Genomic DNA, 22,507 nt, shown 5'->3' with positions numbered 1-22,507 from the left:
ATACAGTTTTATGTGAGCTTCAAGGGTAATTGAGAAGTGGCCCCAAAAGAAAACAATTTGAAACTAAAGTTGGGGGGATAATGTTATATTCTTCAAACCTTGTTATGAAAGTGTACTGAGAATAATAATTTCATACTACCTTGCATGCAGTTACAGGAAGTGTGCAATCCAGTGAAGATTAGTATATATTCTTTGTCCCTTTGTTGTTTTTGGGTTTAATAATGTTAGGTCTACAACCTTCGACGTGACAGTTCGTCATTGGTTAGCTCACAAATAAGTGTAAGGGACCTATACAAACATGCATGACCCATTTTATGAGTTGACCAATGATTAAGCTGTCACATCGGAGGCTGTGAGATTGGGTTGTGAATCTAGCATTATTTGTTTGGGTTTTGTATAACCAAAATTAATTTTAGAGAGAAGTAAAAAAATGTGTAAGTTTAATAATTATCACTTTTGTTGATGTTATTTGGAAATTGTGTTAGACATTACTATCAACTGGAATTAATTTTTATTCTTACTTGGGTTTCACTATAATTTGTTTATAGAGTCAATGTTGTTATGTTTTGAACTAGAGCATATATTATCCCTTTTTTCCTGCTTTATTTTTTGCCAGAAAAATTTCACCTTTCTGCTTGTTTCGCGAGAAATACGTGAAGCTTTCGTTTAAGAAGTCTGCAATTTTATTAGAAACTGTGTATCTCAATTTTTCTTTTATTTTTATTTTTGTCCCAAGTAAATTTTCAGTTTATGTTTGTTTTTCCGAGAAACTGAACTATTCATTAAAAACCAGTTAGCTTCGTTCCCTTTTGGGAGAAAATTTTCACTTTCTGTTGTTTTCCGGGAAAACTGAAAATTGGCGCAATATGAAGAGATAAACCTTTCATTTCATGTAAAAGCTGAAGTGAAGAATGCCTTGCCGCTGTTGCAGGTTGTTGCATTTGCCGCAATCTTCAATAATCCATCGGCCGCTGCATAAGTTCAATGTGAAAATTTATTGTTTGTTTTAGTAGTTCTTGTTGAAGTGGGAAAAACTCAAAATAAGAATGGGATTTTGGTTCTAATTATATTTCTTGTCAGTTCGCCTCCATGGTTGATCCTGTAGAAGTTTTGAGCTGAAAGGAAATATCTTTCTACTGACAGAATATTTGAAGGTTTTGGAAATTGGTTAGGCTTGTCACTGTGTTTCTTTTATTATTATCTAATGGAGTTAGATTCGATCCACAAACCGAATCAGTTGTGCATATTGAATTGGCCAGATCAAACTCAAGGAAGAAACACAAGCCAGGTACATGAGTTTCAAAATTCCCCTGCAAATCACAGCAAGAAATTCCAGTTTAATTATTTGGGGTCTGGAAATGTGCAGTGAGACAGCACTTGTTCCTGAACACTCTGCAGCATTTGCAAATTTAAGTGAAATCACTTATCGGTCTGGAAAAAATGTTTTTTTCATCTAGGAATGTTTTTAAAAGCATAAATGATAAAACTAGTGATATTGTTATAAGAATGAGGCAAAATATCTGTTGTTGGTTGCTTTGAATGTTAATATAGGAAAAACCCGTTTCTTGTCCATTAAAGCATTTACGATTTAAGTGGAGGGCCGTGGTAGTGGGTTATTGTGCTAGTCTCCTCCAAAGATTAGTCGAGATACGCGTAAACTAGTCGGACATCTTGGTTGAAAAAAAAAAAAAAAAAAAAAAAGGCGGTTTCTTTTATTTTATTAAACTTGAGTGAGAATCTCTTTGGTATAACATAATTCTCTAGTGAGTACTTAGACAGTATTACTATTATCCAATGGTAAAAGATACTATTAGAAGTTGATATATATTAAACAAAGATCTCCAAAACTTCAGACCCTTCAGGATTGGGATCTCAAATCTCAGTGGACAATGAAGGCAACAAACAAAGTTGTCAGCAAAATCTGAAATGAGCATTGGACAAATATAAGGAAGAAATAAAAAGAAGAAAGGAATACAAAATGGACCAAACACATATCAATAAGTTTTGATTTTTCATCAATGAAGTGGCGCAAGATGAACTACGGTACTATCCCTGCCATTGGATTAGAGGAGATTTGTGCAGTAAACCACTGTTACAACCTCCCACTTAGATCGTGAATGCTCAAATAAAAAATCAAACGTGAAACTGTATACCTATTTACACCATCTCCAATTTACCGATGAGTTTTCTAAGTTTTACTTCTTAGAAATTCTTCTGTGCTGTGTACTTAAACAAATAAAGATTATTACCAGGGGCACTGCTATTCTCCCAACTTTCCCTCCTATTTCAGTTTCATGAAAAATGAAAATTGCCCACATAGAGAATAAGATGTTAGCTTAATGTTTTAGTTAGAATGAATGATATATAACTCCACCACAGGTTTTGATCATACCACTTTGTTTTGTGAATCATATACCATTTTACAAGATGCTCATGCTCTTTACTCTAAATGCTCGCAGTCCAGTCTATAATGACAATAAATCAAACCTTGTTTCTAATTCAACAGAGTTAGAGGCATCGTTCGATGAATGAATAAGAAAGAAGAAAAAGGACATCACAGGTTTCAGTTACATACAATCAAAAACAAGTGGTCCATTACTCACGAGACAAAATTGGGTGGAAAAATAAGACTTACAATAAGGAAAATCAATAACCTATTAAATGGGGGATTTTTTCACAACAAATCTTAGTCTCCCCCTGTATGCGGCACTTCCACAAAAAAATAATGCCTCGAGGATAAATAACTCTCACATGTTGAAAGTGAGTCGAATTCGAATTTGTGGACCATACACAGTGCCACACCCCACCGAGGGTGGGCAGAACACTTGCATCTTTGAACACAGTAGAGCTACTTTTGTGTAAGAGCTTTTCATCTAGTCTTCTTTTGACAAACTTGATTGCTCAGTTCCGTTTCCGGATGAAGTTACTTCAGATGAGGCACTTGATGACAAATCACTACTTGTGCTTACGCCATTTCGGTAGTTCTTCGATGGAATGACAGGGTTTCTTGGAGGATCATTAGTTGCAGGTACTTGCCCCTCCTCTGCTAGTTTCCTGAGAAGGTTCATGACTGTGGGAAGGAGCTTGGTAGACAAGGACAGAAGACCGGGAAGCTGAAAGAATTATCACACATCACGACCCATAATTATTTTTATTAGGAAAAACATGAAGAGTTAAATATTTATTTTCAGAAGGGAATTTTATAACATGGAATTATAACTATCAGTTTTACATACAGTGTTTGGTATGAATTAGGATTTCATCTCAAACTTCAAATTCCAATGCTCATAAGATGGCGTTCTAGAAAACATAAAAGAAAAAATCTGGATACTTACAGCGCCATTGCGGAATTCACCAGAAATGTCCAATTGCACCCAAAGCGCTTTCATGAGTAAATAGCCAACAAAGATGACGCCTAGATAAAGGGGATTTCTGCCATGAGAAGATACACATGTAAGATATGTAATGCTCAAACACCATATCTTGATACCACAATTGCAAGATAGATACCTTAGAAGAGTCATAAATTCATTAAATCCAAGGACAACCATGGCAGCAATTGCCCATGGAGGTGGTAACCAGTTGTTGTTGCGTTTGTTAGCTTCCTGAAAACATTTTTCAGAAAAAAGGACAAACCAATAAGGCCCCATCAACAACAATGCTAAAGCACTAGTGACCTTGATCAGAACCAAAAGCCGGAATATTGTTTAGCACATTCATCAGATATGCGAATATAAAGCAAGAGAGGTAAAATGAACTAATATGTAAGATATCATGCCTGAGCAGAAATGGCCTGAGTAACAAAATATTCTGTCTCTGACTTGAATTGCCTCCACAAAGATTTGCACTGAACAGGTGTGATCAACGTTTTTGAGGATGGAACCTGTATTAAAACATAGGAGGAACAACCACTTATTCAAAAGAAGAAGATGCTCCATAGACAAATGTCCCCAATAAAGAGTCTATGGTTTGAAATTCCCTGGGGAATTTCCACTTAACCACACAAACATTACAAACAAGTATGAAGCCAGAATATTCCTCAATCAAGCAGTTTGCAAATGTTTAAAAAAATTTTTGATATCCAAACATCAGGCATCATATGGAAGTTTGATACTACCATTCTTTAATGTTTTACTCACATCTATTTTGGCTTTTCATTCAAGTATTCAAGTTGAGATTTCAGAAAAGAGAATGCCAGCAATAAAAAGTAACCTGTTCCCAAGTGCTTGAGGCCAGTGGATCATATTTTGAAATCTCCCTATTGGTAGAAGCAGCACTGTTTGTAGAATCCACCAAAGCACCGGTAAGTGTACTCTCAATATTATCAGTCTCATCATCCAAACGGATCGCAGCCATAACAGAAAGCAATTTTAAGGACTGGATAGCAACATAAATATATATGAGTACAGGGGAGCTAAAAATATACAACAATAAGATTCAACACTTGATTTTCATAGATAGTCATACAGCAGAGCGAGAGGTTTTGGTAATTGCTCGAATGTCTTCTTTCCCAGTCCAAATCCGTGGCATTGAATCAGAGTCATGGCTAAACAACGTTGTAAACCTGTTTGCAACATTACAGTTAATCCCCATAGGTTAGAAACTTACAGAAATCAAACAATTCAAATCAATTAATGGTAGAGATGCTACCTGTCCTTCATTCGATTCAAAACCCTTCCAGCTTCTTCCCGTGCTTTTGCTTCAACCACACCCTTCGCATAGTTCTCTAGATTTGCAAGCATTTTCTCCTTGGCAACTTCATCCATGTCAAAACCAGAAAGTGCACTAGATAGCCCAGAGACAGCAGATTTAGTCTCTTTCTGTAGAAGTTTCTTTATTGCAGGCCAGGTATCATTATTAGCTCCATCTAAGAGAGCTTCCACAGGTCCTGCTAATGCTTCATTTAGTTTTGACTGCAAACAAAGTATAACCATCAGAAACAGAGACATCTTTTTTGGCCAATCATAAATTTTTAAGCAGAGTACTAGTAAGACAAAATATTTGTGATGTCACGTAGAAGACCCACCAATGGCAATACCATTAATAGAAAAGGGCATTAGTCATAAATACATTTAAATTATTATAAAATCACAATATAAACTTCTATTTTGATAATTTAGCCCAAATCAAACAGAAACAATATTATCATCATACAGAAGCTCACACTATTACTCCATATTCTTCTCAGTGAATTAAAAGGCACTCTGCTGAAGAAGTAAAAAGTCCAAAAAAATGAAATATATAATTATACCTCAAACTGAGTAGTAATTTCAGCCAGCTTTGCAGCACGAACAGATGCAATATGTGCATCTATGTCACGTTGGAGTTTATCCTGTGCTTTAGAAGTGTCCCAGTTTGCTTGTACAATTACAACATCTGCAATCAATCAATCACAAATTGTACTTGCGTAAGCACATCAGCTCCATACCAATTGCCTTAAGCCCAATCACTAACCTAGCATGTCAAGTCTCACTCCTCCCACAAATTAATGTAACAATGAACTAAATGTCAGATTTGACTACTGATGTCTTCTAAATTGTACAATGACTTAAATTACACATATCCTTTGGTTTTAGGAATTTGTCCTTCCCACTCCATTTTTCACTTTTTGTTTAATAAGCTTTAATTCAATTCTGCTAGAAGAACAAAATGTTACATACCTGCACATCCTTCATCAAATTGAGCCATATAAGACGTAGAGCAGCGAAGAGAAGCTGAGGAAAACCCTTCACCTCCACTCAAAGCCTTATCAAATGCATCCTTGAATCTATCCAGTGTTCCAGACCTTATATGTCCCAACATAGATTGGAATGCCGGTTGGACAAGCTAAAAAAGAAAAAGATGATTGAATAAGATTTAAGCAATAAAACAAACATATCATGGGAAGGGCATCATATTCAACACATCCTCTGTTTATTGCCATAGCACAGACATGTATAGAGGAAAACAGAAAATAACAATTAATTAAATCTGACAAAATGTATTACTTGCAGTAATTTTTCTTCAAGCTGCTTTCGCTTGGAAGATCTGACACCTTCATCAAAATACAGAACTTCTGCATCATACCTGACATGAAGAAGCAAATGATATTTGATAAATTAAAAGAAAATCAATGACTTTTGAAATGCTTGTGAATTATGTATAGAAAAAAAAAATAGCATATACCAAAGTAAATACTTGCAAGTGCACACACAGTGAATATAAAGCTTCTTATCTTAAGGTTAATTCATATACTGTAGCAACACCACTAGGAAATTATAGATATGAAATGAAATAATCTTACCCTGATAGACTAGTATCAAGGATTGAACTGAGCTTCTTCCCAAAACCAGAAACTGGACCAGATTGTACAGCCTCCTCCAACTCACACCACTCCTGTGACAATTTCAAACCAATTCAGCCGGTGCTAACATATGGACCATCAACTAATATTTAAAAATAGCAAATAAAAAAAGATAGAAAATATAAAAAATCTGGTACCTCGTTTGCAGCAAAATTGGAATACTTTTCATTTGCAATTTCTTCACAGCGAACAGTAGCTACCATGACCTAGAAATAGATGTGTCATGTACAACATAAACAACATCATAAGGATATTTAAAACTAAACCCAATGAAGAAAGGATATTAAAAAAAATTACCTTGTGAGCAGGAAGGTCAAGGTCCTTATTTTCCTTAATGACTTTCCAGATTTGCTGTGAACTAAAAGAAAACCCAGAAGCTGGAACAACACCGCGTCGATCTCCAGCAAGCCCTCCCGGTGCAATAGAATGAAAGAATCTTTGCCTCAAACTAGCAACCTTAATTTATAACAAGTCAAATAAAACAAACAAATATATATTAAAGACTTCATTTAACCAAAAAAAGAAAAAAAATCCAATTACAGACTTTCACAGAGCCAAAACAAACAAATTTATGATATAGAAGTTCATTCAAGCAAAAAAAAAAAAAAAAATATTTCCAAATTACAAGCCAAGATCTAGCTTATAGGTATATAATATTGCACATAATACATCTCAATAACTGGGCATCTTGATGAGGGAAAAAACACATTTGGTTTCAATGATAAGGCAATCAATGATGCAAAATCAATACCCAAAAGGAATAATAAAAGTTACAAACAGCTCAAAGGTTCAAAATAGCCCACCATATGTATGGGCAGGTTTTGCAATCTGAACAAACAAAACATAATTATTTCAATTTATAAGAAGTCAAATTATCCCTTATGGGACATTAGATATGCATCAGGTACCTGCTCTTTGAATTGCTCTTCCTTTTCTTCATAACTTGAGAGAGCAACAACTTCGACCTGACCATTTTTAGTAAACAACACAATCAGTTTAAAATATAATCATTCCTCCATCAAAGAATGAAGGCATGCCCCTGCATAGAGCATTACACTTACATTAAAGAATTCACTAAGAGGAGTTTCCTTATGAGCTTGTGGCTTAGGAACAGAATCCCATATCTGCAGTTCAAGAGAAAAAGAAATAAGGATTAAAAATCAAGATCAATAAAGTCAGTTTTGAAAAACCAAAATGGGAGTAGCACTAAGCCTTGTACCTTCTGAATATCTTCTCTTAGAACGGGTTCTAAATTTTCCAATGGTGTCTATAAACAAAGAAGAACAGAAAAATAAAAACTACAGCTCATTGTGAAAAAAAAGGATCAACAAACAATCAAAAGTAAATTACCTAAATAAACAACTTGTGATATCTCAAGCTACTGAATAATATTCAATAGAAAAAGGAGCATACCCGTGTTTTATCACGTATGACAAACATCAAAGTTGTTTTACGTGGACTAAACAATCGCATCATGACCTGGAAGCATATACCACGATCATTTTATAAACTTAAAATTTTTATGATTCCGAATACGGGCTGCATAGGGGTAGACAGATGTGGATTACCTGGAATACAGTCTTTAAAAGTGGTTTATTTGCAGCTTGCTCACGGCCAATGTCATGACACCACCTACATGAATATGCTTTAAGAAAAGTACAAACATACAATATATGGCCAACTGACCAATGAAAAGAAAGAAACATAGAAAGCTATGCACTCATCTAATGCACCCTTCCATAGCCACACAGAATAACATACATGTTTATTAGCACTATATCTGAAACAGCAAGGGCAAAGAGGGCACTTTGCTTCTCAAAAGCAGTATCATCCTGAGAGAAAAACCAGATAAATTCAGGAAGCAATATATATCTCAATATCTTTTCAAACCAAAAGTTCAATTCTACATCCAAGAATCTGAGCTAAATAAATTCAGATTATATGTCTGAAAATATGTGAATGCAAATGATAATCACATTAATTAGCATATGGTGTAGTTAAAATGAATATGGGCATGCAAAATTACCTCTCCCCTTTCCCTTCCGTCAGTACCCTCCAAGTCCATTACAAGAGTACAGGGCTCAATGCCTGCACATCTTGCTAACCATATACCTTTGGTTGTTTGAGACCTGAAGAGAACCACATTTTTATAAGTCATTTCATCTTCCATTAACAAAAAATTGAAGTACCATGATAATATCAAGAGAGCATCAAGAGAACATGCCTTCCTTTAAATGCATCCATTTCCCTGAACTTAGTACCAAACAAATGATTTAACAGTGTGCTCTTCCCTGTAATTATCATGGAAAACAATGTGAAACTCTTTAAATTTGCATACGCTGCAACTTATGCAAGCTATAATAAACAAATCAATAAATAACAAACTAACTAAACAGAAGGACAGGAAAGAATATCTTAACTAGTAAAAATAACCAAAAAATAAAAGAGATGGTGCCCAAATATTATCGTTCCATTTTTCATATCAACACAACAACTATGCTGTCAGGGACAAATGAGCTGACTTATATCTCAGCATGCTTCAACAATTTCTAATTCACAGGGTAATACTCTTCTAATGTGCAATGCTCATTCAAATTGAATTTGGTTTGAGAATAAACCATTAAACCCTTGTTTCAAAATGCATGATTTGTAAAACATACATCATTAGCTCAAGGAGAACACATACCGCTACTTTGTGGTCCCATGATGGAGACTACAGCATATGATAGCCCACAATCACCCAATTTTACATCCTTAATAAAGTGATCAATTCCAGTAACATTGAATGCACCATCCCCATCAATAAGCTGAGTTGAGCAAGATTCTTCACTATTCACTGGAGAAGAAAAGGTGTTCACATATTAGCGAGTAATCAAATCCACAGCTTATAAAACTTCAAATTGCCACCTAAATACAATAATTTTCTTTGATAAATCACAAACCGCAAAGAATAATAGTAACTTATAACTATTTATCTTTAATCCAAACTGTAAATCACGCGAATCACACTTTATTCTAAATTCACTTCCATGCTCACCTTGTAAACTCCTCCATCAGCTGAGTTTAGAAATTAGATTCAAAAGTTCCATCTAAAATTTTATTTTCTATTCTTAGCAACCAAAAAAATTAAAAAAAAAAAAAAAAAAAAACAAACAAACAAACAAACATCACATATAGTTCCCAATCCAAAAAGCACAAATGCTTCGGATTCACATTTTAAGGAGCTCAAAACCCTAGAATCAACATCAAATCGTTACAAACAAATCGCATAACGTCACATTAAATTCAATTAAGAACCATAAATTAACACATAACGTATTCTAACACAATCGAAATCAACGAAAACAAGATTAATGACTATTCACATTAACGGATCAGCTAAAAACGGCGACGTTTCCAAGCGGAAGAAAAACTTAATTAGCAGATTAAGATAGCGCACAAATCAGGGCTTAGAAATAAAGAAGAAAGCGTAAAACGCACCCATTGGACTGTCGTTTTGAAAGACCGAGAGAGAGAGACAGAGCGAGAGAGAAAGATGAATTGATCGATCTGAGTTCAACTTTTGTTCTTCGTTGCTATTGTTGTTGATGTCGTTTAAAAGTTGGCTTCACTGGTCACGAAAGAGAATTTTTGCTTAAAAAAATAAAAAATAAAAAATGTGTGTCGTCTTTTTTTATTAGTTTTCTTATTGAAAATTTTAAAAGAGTGGGCGTGTCGATCAGATTTCAGAAGATGGGGGCTGGGAAATACTTGTGTACGAGTCCGGTGAGATTCCTCCGGTTGCGCATTGTGTTCCAATTATTTGCCACGTCCCTGCAGGTTGGCTTCATAAATAAAAATTTATTAATATTGTCTAGGTGGCCCTAATTAAAATATTAATTAAACTAATCGGTTGATCACTCCCACCTTTTGCACGTAGCATTCTTTAAAAATGCTTCATGACTAATTAAATATTATTATAATATTTAGAATTATATATACATAAAATATTTAAATAATATAATTAGTGTAATAAATAACTTAATATAAGGGATTTTGTAAAGATTTTTATCGAATTATTGGTAAAATATATATTAATGAAGCACGCATAAGATTTTATATCTTCAAAGTCAGGGTGATGATGTGTCATGATGTTATTGGAACTGTAAGTTACAGTTTGAGGGTGGTAAAGTCTGCGGTTGGGTGAATGAAAGGAGTGAGTGGAGTGGTGCAAAGATGGGTCCCAGCGTTGTGCTACGGCCACCGACTTATGGGATCCACGGGCCGCCCCATGTATCTTTTGGGAAAAGTGGACGGCCTGATAGCCGCCTTCTTTAGAGCGCGTGGAAGCACGCATCACTTGATTACATCCAAAGTGCTGAAAAATTGATGCAGGTGGGACCCAGTTAGGAAAATCATTAAACCCCTCTTGTGTCAAGACTACTGATGCACCTTGTTGTTTGTAAACATATCAGAGTGACCCCTACTAAGAGGGGACGAAATGTCATTATAGGGCTAAAAAAGTTTATTCAAACCACTTTGATTGAAATTGATAGAATGTCCCATTAAATCTTATCATATTTATGCATATAATGCCAAAAATGTGGTTTTTTTTTTTTTTTTTTTTAATAATGAAATATTGTAAGAAGATTTAGTTGATAGGTCTTGTAGTAAGTGCTTAGAGTTTTTACTCGGGCTTGTATTTTGTTGATGCGTGATTTTAGACACCAACTAATCGACACGTGCACACGTTGATTGATCAAGAGGCACACGTGATTATGAGTAAAAAGAGAAATAAATACAAGGAAAGCCTTTTAAAGTGGTTCGGATGCTAAGGTAGCAAGTCCTACATTCACTGATTTTGTATTAATAAAGTGGGTAGGTCGCAACAGCGGACTGACTTACAAAATAATTGACAAGAAAAGTAAATACAAAGTTGACAGAGAGAGAGGCTAATTTCAAGTAAAAATAGCCGAATCCCTTTAATGAAGGGGTCCTCCTCTTTTTATAGTGAGGTTAATGCAAATAATCATCAGTAAACCCATGGGTTGGTGTGAATGTCAGGAGTAAATCCAACTTTATGTCACATTTCCCACCTTCCAAACTGATTTTACGCGATTTAGAGCAGACAAACGGACACGTGAGAGCTCCATAGCTATTGGCAGGCCTGACGTGGGTTTATCATTCTGACAGGAGCAGCTCACCATCACGTGATCCTTACGTCAGCCCTTGATTTTCCAGTAGTAACATATTTCATTAAATTTATGGGTTAATAGATTCTAATGCATGATAAAATAATAAAAATCTCCTACAGTATTTGAAGTATCAAAAATTCCTTTGAAATATCGAAAACCTTTAAAGTTAAGCTGTTAAAGAGTTTTAAAGTTTACAAAGTTAAAAGTTCATAATATTACCGAAATACTCTCTTGTGTTTTATTATATATTAAAACTTTTTTGTTATTCCGAAATCTCACACCTTAGGAGAGTTAATGTCATTAACTCTAAATTATTCAATATCACTAGCATTTACTATATGAAATTACCCGAAGTTTATTAAGCCCATATTATTATTGTTAGTCCAACCATAAAATGTATTGGGCCTGTGGGCTTCCTCATCAAATGGATGAGTCGAAGTCCACTTGATTTGATGGCTGCCTCTTTTGAAGAGATTTTTTTTTAATAAGTAAACATGTTTTGGTGAAACTCAAAAGAATAAATTTGTGCTAGTTGGACTATGATGGAGTTAAAACCATTAGATGGTGAGATGCAAAATTAATAGAAAAAATTACTTTAATTAATGGTGATATGAAGTTTAAAATAATTTTTTCCAGACCAGGATGTGAAAGGGTTAAAACCACCTAAATTGGATTGTAAGCGGTGAATAATTAATAATAAATAAATAAAATCAATCACACAAAAACACCAGATTTACGTGGTTCGGCAAAATTTGCCTACATCCAGGGACGTGATCAACCCATTAGAAATATCACAAACACAATACAATATTAATCACTCACAAATAACCCTAACCTGACCTTAAAACCCTTTAATACCTTTCTCAATTAAAGAACACTCAAATACCTAATTTTTCTTGTCACTCGATATTAACATTCTCTCTCTCTCTCTCTCAAAAAAAAAAAAAAAAAAAAAAGCATTAAACTCTCACATACAATTACAAGTAAATAAATATATTTACAAATAAGTGTGGTAGGTAATAACCAAATACCTATCCAACAACTGTGATGGTCAGAGCTGGACTTCATCACTTCAAAGACTTCTCTGCCATCCAGTGTAAAAAAAAAACTATTCCATCTAAACAAAAGACTTATATAAGACTAGAGTTAATCTTACCTTTCGCTTTCAATAATGGAAATGACAGTGTAGATGGAAAATGCAAAACGAACCTCATTACTTTGACAAGATTGTGTTTTGGCAACCTGATGGTTCAACCAACACCTGAAATTCAGAATTAATTATGTCTGTTCATGAGCACAATTTCCAAAACAAATAACTGAATACATACTAAATCATTTATAGCAATGTTTATGCAGCAGAACTTGGTGATAACACTAACATGAAATTCCTTGATTGCATATATAGTAGCTCAAAACATGCCGGATTGATGCTTCAATAACCTTAAGAACAATGTCCACAGCAAGACATAAAATTTGTACTGTAGAGGAGGCTGCAACATTAACAGATGAGAAAGATTAGCCAAAACTTATAAAATCAACTCTAAAATGTATAATTATTGGTTGAGTTTAAAACCATTTGAGTGTGAATCACGTCCAAAGCAGTGAAAGCTGCAGACCGATTTTCAACTTCATAGAATCAAGAATAACACAGTCCAATCCATAAATCACCATAATAACTTCCCCACATTAGGCCTCCTCAATTCTGCACCGCTTCATTGCATAGGAAATATGTTTTTCAAGCATTCCGTCTGTCCCACTTGACAAGAAAAAGAACAAATTTAATCCCAGATGCCTCGTTTTCTCCTCAAGAAAGATACTCTTCTCTGCTGTATCAGCAAACACACGAGGATTCAACAAAAGCCTACTACTCTACAAGACATCCTATGTTTATTTAGGGCCTGCAACATTAAGAAATGAGAAAGACTTAGCACACACATACAAAATCAACTCCACATTTTTAATATAAAGCATAATTGGTGAGGTAGGATGTTAGATGTAAAATGAACCTCATGACTTTCGACGAAATTGTGTAATTTTCTTGTGGCTTAGGAACAGAATCCCATATCTGCAGTTCAAGAGAAATAAGGATTAAAAATCAACTGATTAAAGTCAATTTTAAAAACTAAAATGGAATGAGCACCAAGCCTTACCTTCTGAATATCTTTTCTTAGAACAGGTTCTAAATTTTCTAATGGTGTCTATAAACAAAGAAGAACAGACAAATAAAAATGGCAGCTCATTGTGAAAGAAAATGATCAACAAACAATCCAAAGTAAATTACGTAAATAAACAACTTGTGATATCTCAAGCTACTGAATAAAATTCAATAGAAAAGGAGCATACCTGTGTTTTATCAAGTATGACAAACATCAAATTGTTTTACGCTGATTAAACAATCGCACATGACCTGGAAGCATGTTCCACAATCAAATTATAAACTTAAAAATTTTATGATGCTGAATAAGGGTTGCATAGGGGTGGAAGTGGATTACCAGGAATACAGTCTTTAAAAGTGCTTTATTTGCAGCTTGCTTGCTCACGGCCAATGTCATGACAACACCTACATGAATATGCTTTAAGAAAAGTATGGAAATACAATATAGGCCAACTGACCAATGAAGAAAGTAACATAGAAAGCTATGCACTCAAACTATGCACCCTTCTATAGCCAGATAGAATAACATACTGTTTATTAGCTCTGTAGTGAAACAGCAAGGGCAAACAGGGCACCTGCTTCTCAAAAGAAGAGTATCATCTAAGAGGAAAACCAGATAAAATTCAGCAAGCAATATATCTCCATATCTTCCCAAACCAAAAGTTCATTTCTACATCCCTGAACCTGAGCTATTTAAATTCATATCATAGTCTGAAAACATGTGCATGCAAGATAATGACATTAAGTAACATAGGTGAAGTTAAAAAGAATATGGGCATGCAAAATTACCTCTCCCTTTCCCTTTTTCGATGAATTTATCGATCTGAGTTCATTTTTTCGTTGATGTCGTTTAAAAGTTGGCTTGACTGGTCATGAAAGAGAATTTTCGCTTAAAAAAAATTAAAAAAAAAAAAAGTGTTTGGTTGTTTTTATTACTTTTCTTATTGAAAATTAAAAAGAGTGGTGCGTGTCTATATCAACAATTTTACAAGTAATTTAACATATTTACAGGTGCTAGCAGAGCTGGGACTTCATCACTTCAAAAGATTTGCTTCTGCCATCCACCGTAAATACAAAAACTATTCCATCTTAAACAAAAGACTTTATCAAAACTAGAGTTAATCCTATCTTTCGCTTGCAACAATGGAACTAGCAGTGAAAATGTTTACTCAATAAAGCCAAAAGATAAACCAAACAACTTAATGTGAGGTAGTATGTGTAGATGTAAAATGCAAAATGAACCTCATTACTTTGACAAGATTATGTAATTTTCTTTTTTGGCAACCTCGATGGTTCGATCAACACCTGAAATTCAGAATTAATTGAGTGTCCATGAGCACAAGTTTGCAAAACAAATAATTGGACAAAAAAACACAACAAATTTAATCCCAAGATGCCTCGTTTTCTCCTCTAGAAACATACTCTTCCTTGCTGTCCTCAGCAAACACACATGAGGATTCAATAAAAGCCTACTACACTACAGGACATCCTATGTTTATTTAAGAGCCAGCAACATTAAGAAATGAGAGAGACATAGCCAACACATACAAAATCAATTCCTACAGTATATAATATAAAACAATAATTGGTGAAGTTTATTACCTTTTGTAGTGAAATAATACCACTTGATACCAGCCAAGAAGAACACAAACTCATCCAAAACATTCACTGGAAAAGACTATCCCACCTTTTCAAAGACGTAATATCTAGCCAAAAATGCTTCATCAGTTTCAAAGAATTTCTTCTGCCATTCGCTGTAAATACAAAAATATTCCATCTTAAACATAATACGACATGCATATATTTAGGAGGAATGACTTGTGTCAAAGCTAGAGTTAGTCTTACCCTGGCAACAGATCATAGTTAAGCCGTGCTTGCTTTTATATATACTTTCAATAATGTATCTGATGGATTAAATGTTCACAACCCGCTGTAGTGCCTGAAGAATCAAGAAAGCTGCAATTATTATCATTCAACCAAAAGCTAGAGTAGTTATTTTCCTACCCGAATGTTACATTTTGATATTGCTAAACTTAGTTATTCCAACAGATTATTGTGATGAACAAAAGAATTTATGAATTGAAACAAACTTTTTTATATGTTTTAAAATAAGAATCATCAGTGCATATTATAGAACTGATGAAAGATATACTACCTTGCTTGAGGCTAACCACTTGAAGTTTTTAACATCCATGGGAACAACTGATTCTATTGAATTATTTGCCATCATATCACCTTTGCTGTATCATCCCCTGTTAAGTCCACTAGATGACAATGAAAATGGATCCAAATGAACATATCAGGAGAAAAAATTTACAACTTATAATTCTATAATTCAAGCACAAAAATGGAAAAAGAAAGGTTGTATCCAATTATCCATAGAAATTTGACTGATATAAATATACCTTCAACCAATCCTTCACTTCATTTATTTCCAATTTTGATCCTCTTTTAATTCCCCTGCCTTTAGCAAAGATACTGCTATAGGAAATTAAGATTTTTATCACAAACAGTAGAACGATAACACAAATTAATGTACTTGCTTCACAAAACGATACAACCTTTAAACTCATAAATAACTTTCTTGCAAAAAAAAAAAAATTATTACCTGAATTCCAAGTGATTGAGGGGAATGAAAAATAAGGTGAAAATATATAAATCCATGCAATTAGCAAGCACAGAACACTGTAGCCAATGAGCTTGGTAACAAGCAAGAATGTATCAAATGTTCATCATTTTCCTTACACTGGCTTTCTGAATCTTGACAATCCAACTAAAACATCTTCAATAGATGGAATTTGATGCCTGTTTTACATAAGGCCAGCATATTGATAAACAATATATCTTAAAATGTTGCAGCTGAGTAGATAGAAAAGGGAAAAAGCACCTACCTCATTATTGAATGTGCCACACGTGTAGAACACTAACTCCTGACATTAATTGATTCTCAAGCAATTCATCAAAATTTATGACTTGCTTTACAGTGGAGAGCTCTCGTGGAGGGGGCAAGATTGCATAACAACTAGAGTGCCTGTATCGTGAAGAAATGTCAAATTAACAGTTTAAGCAAAGAATCACAGAAGCTGAAGAAAGTAATTTGAATAATTGCTCTCACAAATTAATAGACACTTAGAGAAATTTCACTAAATAATGTACCAAAGTGTTGAATGGAACTGCTAGAAGATTGTACAAGCCTTAATTCATTCAATCATGCTCACCTTAAAGTTTAGTGGTAATTGGTAAACATGAGTTTCTTAATCCTGATGGTCCAGCATGAAACACTTTCTTTAGATGGAATTTGACGCTTGTTTATTAAATGAAGCCGAAAGATAAACCAAACATCTTAATATCAACTCCTGAAAATGTCTTTTGACAACCTCAATGGTACGACCAACGCCTAGAGTTTGATTCTTCAAGAAATTTATCAAATAACTAACTTGCAGCATTGATGGAATGGAAATATCAAAATCAAATTTTCTTAACTTAAAAAAATGGCATTCGAAACTGATAATAGACAAAAGAAATATCAAAAACAAATTAGCAAGGAAATTACCTCCGGAATTCTATATGATTAGCTTCACCAACATCTCTCATCAATTGCAACCCCAAGAAAACAGAATCATTTTTAATAGAAAATTCAGATGTGCTTTGTCTATTAGCACACATTTCTAACATGAATACCTAAACTTATACTGGAATCATTGATAGTAATTGTTTATGGAGCCAAAACTTGTTGATGATATTGAAATTAAATTCAATGGCTAAGATGCTTGGAAAAGTCCTTGATTGCATCCATTTATAGCAGCTCAAAACACGTCAGGCGTGATGCCTTAAGTAACTATAATCAAAACGTCTAGAACAAGACATCAAATTTGTACTGTAGAAGAGGCTGCAACATGAAAAGATGAGAAACATTAGCCAATACTTACAAAAGCAACTCCAACGAGATATAATATAGAAATTGCTGAGTGAAGTTTAAATACCATTGAGTGTGAAACAATGGTCAAAGCACTGAATGCCACTTCATAGAAGCCATATTAGGCCTCCTCCATTGTACACCACACATCATTGCATAAGAAATAATGTTTCTCCAGCATTCAGTCTGTCCCGCTTGAGAAAAAAATCAGCACAAATTCTATCCCAAGATGCCTTGTTTTCTCCTCAAGAAACGTACTCTTCCCTGTTGTCCTTAGAAAACACACATGAGGATTCAACAAAAGCCTATTTTATTAAGAGTCTGCAGCATTCAGAGATGAGAAAGACTTAGCCAACACCATTAACAAAATAAACACTTTCAGTATATATGATATAAAGCAGCATTAAACCATGCTGTCTCCATGTTAATTTCATCTAGTGAAAAAATGGACTATTGTGATAAAAAAATATACAGATGTTAAACAATCTTATTTAGGTTGTACAACTACTAAGTGTGTAAAAGTTAGTAAATGAGCATTTGTGTCCGGTGTTTCTTACTTGTATCTTGAAAAAGAAAACCTACAACAGGAAATGCAAAATAAATATTGGTTAATGAACGAAAAATTGCAAAGCTAAATACTAGACTACTAAGTGGAATCATTCATAGTTATTGGCAACACAGCCAGCACTTGTTGACGATAACGACATGAAATTTATCTCTAAGATGCTTGGAGAAATGTTTGATAGTGTTTATAGTAGCCCAATAGACATGAGGATTCAATTAAGGCCTACAATAGGGTATCCTATGTTTATTTAAGAGATGAGCATGACTTAGCCAGCATTAAAAAAATCAACTCCTACATTATACAATTCAAAGCAATAGTTGGTGAAGATTAATACCTTTGGTTGTGAAATAATGGCCAAAGCATTGAAAGCCGTAGGAGGAAGATGCCACCTTATAACAGCAAAGAATAACACAAATTCATCCAAAACATTCACAGGGAAAACTTTCCCACAATAGCCATCAACCAGTCTGTCCATTGCTCTTTTCATCAATCATTTTAAAAGGTCATTCTGAGTGAAAGCTAGAATGCAATATCCATAAGGTCCCCTGAAACGCAAGCCTTGGTTCATCCATTTCATCTTTCAAACACCTTGCCTGCATAAACCTGATAACTAAAATCAGAACTAATATATAGTAATTCAATATTTGCAATATAAAATAAATGTAATAGAAAAAACTGTAAAGGTGAGTTAATGAGCATATGTACAAAGAGAGAGAGAAGAAATTACTGGCGACAGTGAGTGGATGGCGATTGTAGCTCTTGTAATCATATTTCAACAAGCCAGTCTTCACCTATCTCCTCCTTGTAATGCGGACGTAGAATTGTTTTCATGTTGGCGATTGAAGAGTGTAATCTATAGAGAGACTATAACTAACCCAAAATTTAGAATAAAGTCAATAAGTATATTTGGTATTTATATTATAAATTCAATAAAATAAAGCACACCAAACATTAGAAAATAGTTGAAGCATCAAACATGAATATGATTTCATTGACAATTAACAAAACAGCATCATACATCAGACAAATTTTAATTGTAGATAACAACATACTTTAAAATGGAGAAGAAATTACCTGTCTTCGTCACTTTCCTCGTCTTCGTCTTGTGTCAGGAATCTAACATTATTAGGGAAGATGGTGACATCAGGAATGTGAGAGATCTTGTGCCAATCTTCACCTGTCTCCTTCTTGTAACGCTGACTTAGAATAATGCAATACTCTATCTCCAATTGTTTTAGTGTTGGTGATTGAAGAATGTAATTGGGGAGCGTTTTTAATTTGTGGGCTCCAGAAATCTTCAAGTAATGTAGAGATGGCATGATTGTGATAGCTAATTCATCTCCTTTAAAAGTAATATCATCCCATTCTTCCCATCCATTCATTCGATCAAACACAAGCCTTTTTAATTTGGGAAAGACAATACAAGATCTGGCATTGCCATCACTTTCTATTCCCAAAAATTCATTACCCACCTTTTTTACACTCAAAGGCCAATCTATAAAGAGTGATTCAAGAGATGATAACTTTCCGAAAGGAGGCAAATACTCACAGTTGTAGCAATGAATAAGTGTTAACTCCCTCAACTGAGTTAATGATGCTATCCAATTTAGCCTTATAGTTTTACCTCCACAATCCTTTATACATAATTTCACTAAATTTGGAGGTGGTTCAAAGGCCTCAACAACCATTTCATCTCTCTCACGCTCAACCCTTTGCATTAATGTAGATTCAATTCCAAAATCTAAAACTAAAGAGAGGAGGTTTGTGTTATTCCTAAGGTTTGCTCGCTTAACTTCACCCACATCTCCCACATTTTCTAACCTCGAAATACCAAGATGCTGAAGATTTGTCAAGTTTTTCAAACTTTCAATAGTAAATGCTTTACCACCATGGCTACTACAACTCCATGCAAAATATTCCAAAGTTCGAAGACAAGTTAATCCTTCGATTCCTTTTGGCATGTATTTTAATATATGACCATCAACGATTAAATGCCTCAAGTTGATTAACTTTCCCATCTCTTGAGGTAATTTTGTTAGATTAACACACCAGGCCATGTTTAACGTTTGTAGATTATATAAATCACACAATTCCTTAGGCAATTCTCTTAAATCGCTATTATAAGATAAATCAAGATACCTCAAATGTATCATCTTTTTTATTTCTTTGGGAATTTCTTGAGTATCCTCAATGTATACATGCTCATTTCGACTAAATTGTAATGCTCGTAGACTTAAGTTATCAAATAATTTGGACAGAGTCTGTCGGCTTCTTGAATCTTGACTCTTAACCAAAAGACTATGCAATTTTTTATTATTATCAACGCCTACAGGAAATAAGTCTGGTTTTCCAAGTATTAGCATTGAGTGTCGAGCATTTTTTAAAGAAGACTTTAATTGAGACTCAACATAATTATCAGTCTCTATTCTTAAACATTCATTTTTGGTAAGAAATTGAGCAAAATCATGCACTATATCATGCATCTTACAGCTTTCTATTCTACCGTCATATATATTTTTCTTAAAGTCTTGAAAAAAAGAGCGCATTGCTAAATTTTCAAAATACTCTTCCCCAATTAACTCCATATCTTTGTTTCGCTTTTCCTTAAGATAACTTTGCGCCATCCATAACTTAATTAATTCATCTTTCTTTATCTCATGATCTTGCGGGAAAATAGCACAATATGAGAAGCATTTTTTTAATGGAAAAGGCAAATCATAATAGCTCAATAGTAAAGGTGGAAATATCCCTTGTTCTACCTCTTCTATTTCCCACATTTCACTATCTAGAACATTTTGCCATTCTCTAGTATTTGTTTTGAAACTCAAGAGGCTTCCTAAGGTTTTTATAGCAAGAGGTAAGCCCTTGCATTTGGCTACAATTTTTCTACCAATATCTACTAAGTTTTCACTGGCTTCACGGGAAAATGCCATTTGACTAAATAACAACCAAGACTCATTTTCTGATAATGTCCCTAACAAGATCATGTTGGTGGCTCCTATAGTTTTGGCAACATTTTGCTTACGTGTGGTAACTAGAATTCTACTTCCTTGAGAACCACACTTTAAACAATCTTTTAATTGTTCCCAATTTTTGAAATCTTCAGTCCATACATCATCTAGGACAAGAAAAAACTTATTCTTATCAAGATCTTGACTTAGATGTTGCAATATAGTTTCTAGTTCACCTAGTTTTGATGGATCACCTCCAAGAGATTCAAGGATTGCTTTTGCAATCCTAATCTCATCAAAAGGTTTCGAGACACAGACCCATATTTTTTTGTCAAAATGGGTTTTCACCTTATCACTATCAAAAACTAATCGAGCAAGAGTAGTTTTACCGATTCCACCCATCCCTACAATAGAAACAATAGAGATGGCTGGCTCTTGACTACTCTCATTCAATAACTTGTTTAATAACTCCTCCTTATCAGCTTCTCTTCCATGAACCATTGATATATCACCAAAAGATGCAGTCATTGGTGGTTTTATATCTATAGTGCGCGCTTCCGAACTGAAACGAAACCTATCTTTTTCCGTAGCAATATCATCTATTGTTTTACTTAAACTTTTTATCTTGCGAGCAATGGCACAAGGCAGGATAACTTTTCTAAAACAAAATGTATAACAAGGGATGAGTGAACATACCTTTTTGATCATAGGCTTGGAAGCATTTTCAACTTCATTGACTTGTAATTTCCCAATAGAAGTGTTCCACTCATCCAACACATCATCGATGTCATAGGATGCCTCTTTAAGCTTATCCAACCAAACCCTCACAGCACTCTCCTTGAATTGTCTGTTCTCTGCATCTTCAAGGACAGCTTGAATGGACCGAAAATTGCGGGTGAGATTTTGGACATCATCATCAACACCCACCACTAGCCTCAACCGTTCTTCAACTAGTTGACGAGCTATTGAAGCCAACTGCTCCAAGACAACAGAAACGAGTGCTTCAGCCATACTGAAAAGATGATAAATAATTGAAGAAAGATGAGAAATTGATATTTTGTGTTGTGTGTAGACAATGCTACGGCACAATCAATATATAGAGTGCATGGAACAGAGAAAGCAATTATTTACTTTATATATATTAAACTAAAAAAAGTAAAGTAAATTGTCTTATGGCACTCACCGTTATCATGCGAGAAAAAAAAAAATTCCCTGTAATTTAAAATATCTTTTAAATAAAATTTTAGATTTTTGTTTTCCATTTCATTTTATTTTAATTAAACTGTCACATGGCTTTGAATAATTGGGTGCATGTAACACATCAGCATTCTATCGTGGTACAATTACTCCATGAGAATAATAATTGATTCGTTTTTTAAAGTATCAATTTGGACTAAGGAAAA

At 34.2% G+C, this 22,507-nt stretch overlaps 2 protein-coding genes and 3 long non-coding RNA genes across 15 annotated transcripts; all 5 read right to left on the bottom strand.

Annotated features, from left to right (window-relative positions):
• Positions 1-2,468: 2,468 nt before the first annotated feature.
• LOC116134754 (protein ROOT HAIR DEFECTIVE 3-like) lies at positions 2,469-9,194 on the bottom strand. The gene is made up of 22 exons (XM_031420411.1): positions 9,030-9,194; positions 8,568-8,634; positions 8,370-8,472; positions 8,105-8,175; positions 7,912-7,975; positions 7,757-7,822; positions 7,563-7,610; positions 7,405-7,467; positions 7,252-7,308; positions 6,641-6,799; positions 6,481-6,549; positions 6,284-6,375; positions 5,988-6,066; positions 5,661-5,826; positions 5,252-5,376; positions 4,651-4,913; positions 4,468-4,564; positions 4,213-4,377; positions 3,779-3,883; positions 3,511-3,605; positions 3,336-3,432; positions 2,469-3,113 (listed from the first exon to the last, which is right to left on the bottom strand). The coding sequence occupies exons 1-22, from the start codon at positions 9,046-9,048 to the stop codon at positions 2,874-2,876; spliced, it is 2,310 nt and encodes a 769-aa protein (XP_031276271.1). The 5' UTR covers positions 9,049-9,194; the 3' UTR covers positions 2,469-2,873.
• A 4,328-nt stretch (positions 9,195-13,522) lies between these two features.
• LOC116134671 lies at positions 13,523-13,913 on the bottom strand. The gene is made up of 3 exons (XR_004128788.1): positions 13,861-13,913; positions 13,668-13,715; positions 13,523-13,582 (listed from the first exon to the last, which is right to left on the bottom strand). It is a non-coding gene; the product is annotated as an uncharacterized LOC116134671 (long non-coding RNA).
• Positions 13,914-14,690: 777 nt separating this feature from the next.
• Positions 14,691-17,694, bottom strand: LOC116134797. Of its 9 annotated transcripts, none has more exons than XR_004128802.1 (9): positions 17,656-17,694; positions 16,891-17,561; positions 16,564-16,703; positions 16,281-16,477; positions 16,078-16,153; positions 15,828-15,936; positions 15,518-15,611; positions 15,275-15,426; positions 14,691-14,977 (listed from the first exon to the last, which is right to left on the bottom strand). It is a non-coding gene; the product is annotated as an uncharacterized LOC116134797 (long non-coding RNA). The 9 variants fall into 9 exon arrangements; XR_004128801.1 differs by having other exon boundaries at positions 16,564-17,082; positions 17,226-17,561; XR_004128804.1 differs by having other exon boundaries at positions 17,226-17,561.
• Positions 17,695-20,029, bottom strand: LOC116134827. 3 transcript variants are annotated; one of them, XR_004128811.1, is made up of 4 exons: positions 19,228-20,029; positions 18,881-19,023; positions 18,488-18,756; positions 17,695-17,909 (listed from the first exon to the last, which is right to left on the bottom strand). It is a non-coding gene; the product is annotated as an uncharacterized LOC116134827 (long non-coding RNA). The 3 variants fall into 3 exon arrangements; XR_004128813.1 differs by having other exon boundaries at positions 17,695-17,860; XR_004128814.1 differs by having other exon boundaries at positions 17,695-17,852.
• Positions 20,030-20,247: 218 nt separating this feature from the next.
• On the bottom strand, positions 20,248-22,115 carry LOC116134704 (putative disease resistance protein RGA3). The gene is made up of 2 exons (XM_031420371.1): positions 20,352-22,115; positions 20,248-20,268 (listed from the first exon to the last, which is right to left on the bottom strand). The coding sequence occupies exons 1-2, from the start codon at positions 22,113-22,115 to the stop codon at positions 20,248-20,250; spliced, it is 1,785 nt and encodes a 594-aa protein (XP_031276231.1).
• Between the last annotated feature and the right edge of the window lie 392 nt (positions 22,116-22,507).

The sequence above is a fragment of the Pistacia vera genome, unplaced genomic scaffold (genome assembly GCF_008641045.1).
Source record: "Pistacia vera cultivar Batoury unplaced genomic scaffold, PisVer_v2 Contig1083, whole genome shotgun sequence".
Lineage (NCBI taxonomy): Eukaryota > Viridiplantae > Streptophyta > Magnoliopsida > Sapindales > Anacardiaceae > Pistacia > Pistacia vera.
Note: the sequence above shows the minus strand (reverse complement) of the source record. Positions and strands in the feature narration are given on the sequence as shown.

What these genes read in the sequence shown, in the direction of transcription:
- LOC116134754 (XM_031420411.1), bottom strand. An exon ending in AAATTACTACTCAGTTTGAG is followed by an intron (nt 4,914 to 5,251) that starts GTATAATTATAT and finishes CTTTGTTTGCAG; the next exon opens with TCAAAACTAAATGAAGCATT. An exon ending in CCTCAAGCACTTGGGAACAG is followed by an intron (nt 3,884 to 4,212) that starts GTTACTTTTTAT and finishes GTTTTAATACAG; the next exon opens with GTTCCATCCTCAAAAACGTT.
- LOC116134704 (XM_031420371.1), bottom strand. Translation starts at nt 22,115, where the DNA reads ATGGCTGAAGCACTCGTTTCTGTTGTCTTGGAGCAGTTGGCTTCAATA. An exon ending in AATTTAGTCGAAATGAGCAT is followed by an intron (nt 20,269 to 20,351) that starts GTATACATTGAG and finishes ATCTTATAATAG; the next exon opens with CGATTTAAGAGAATTGCCTA.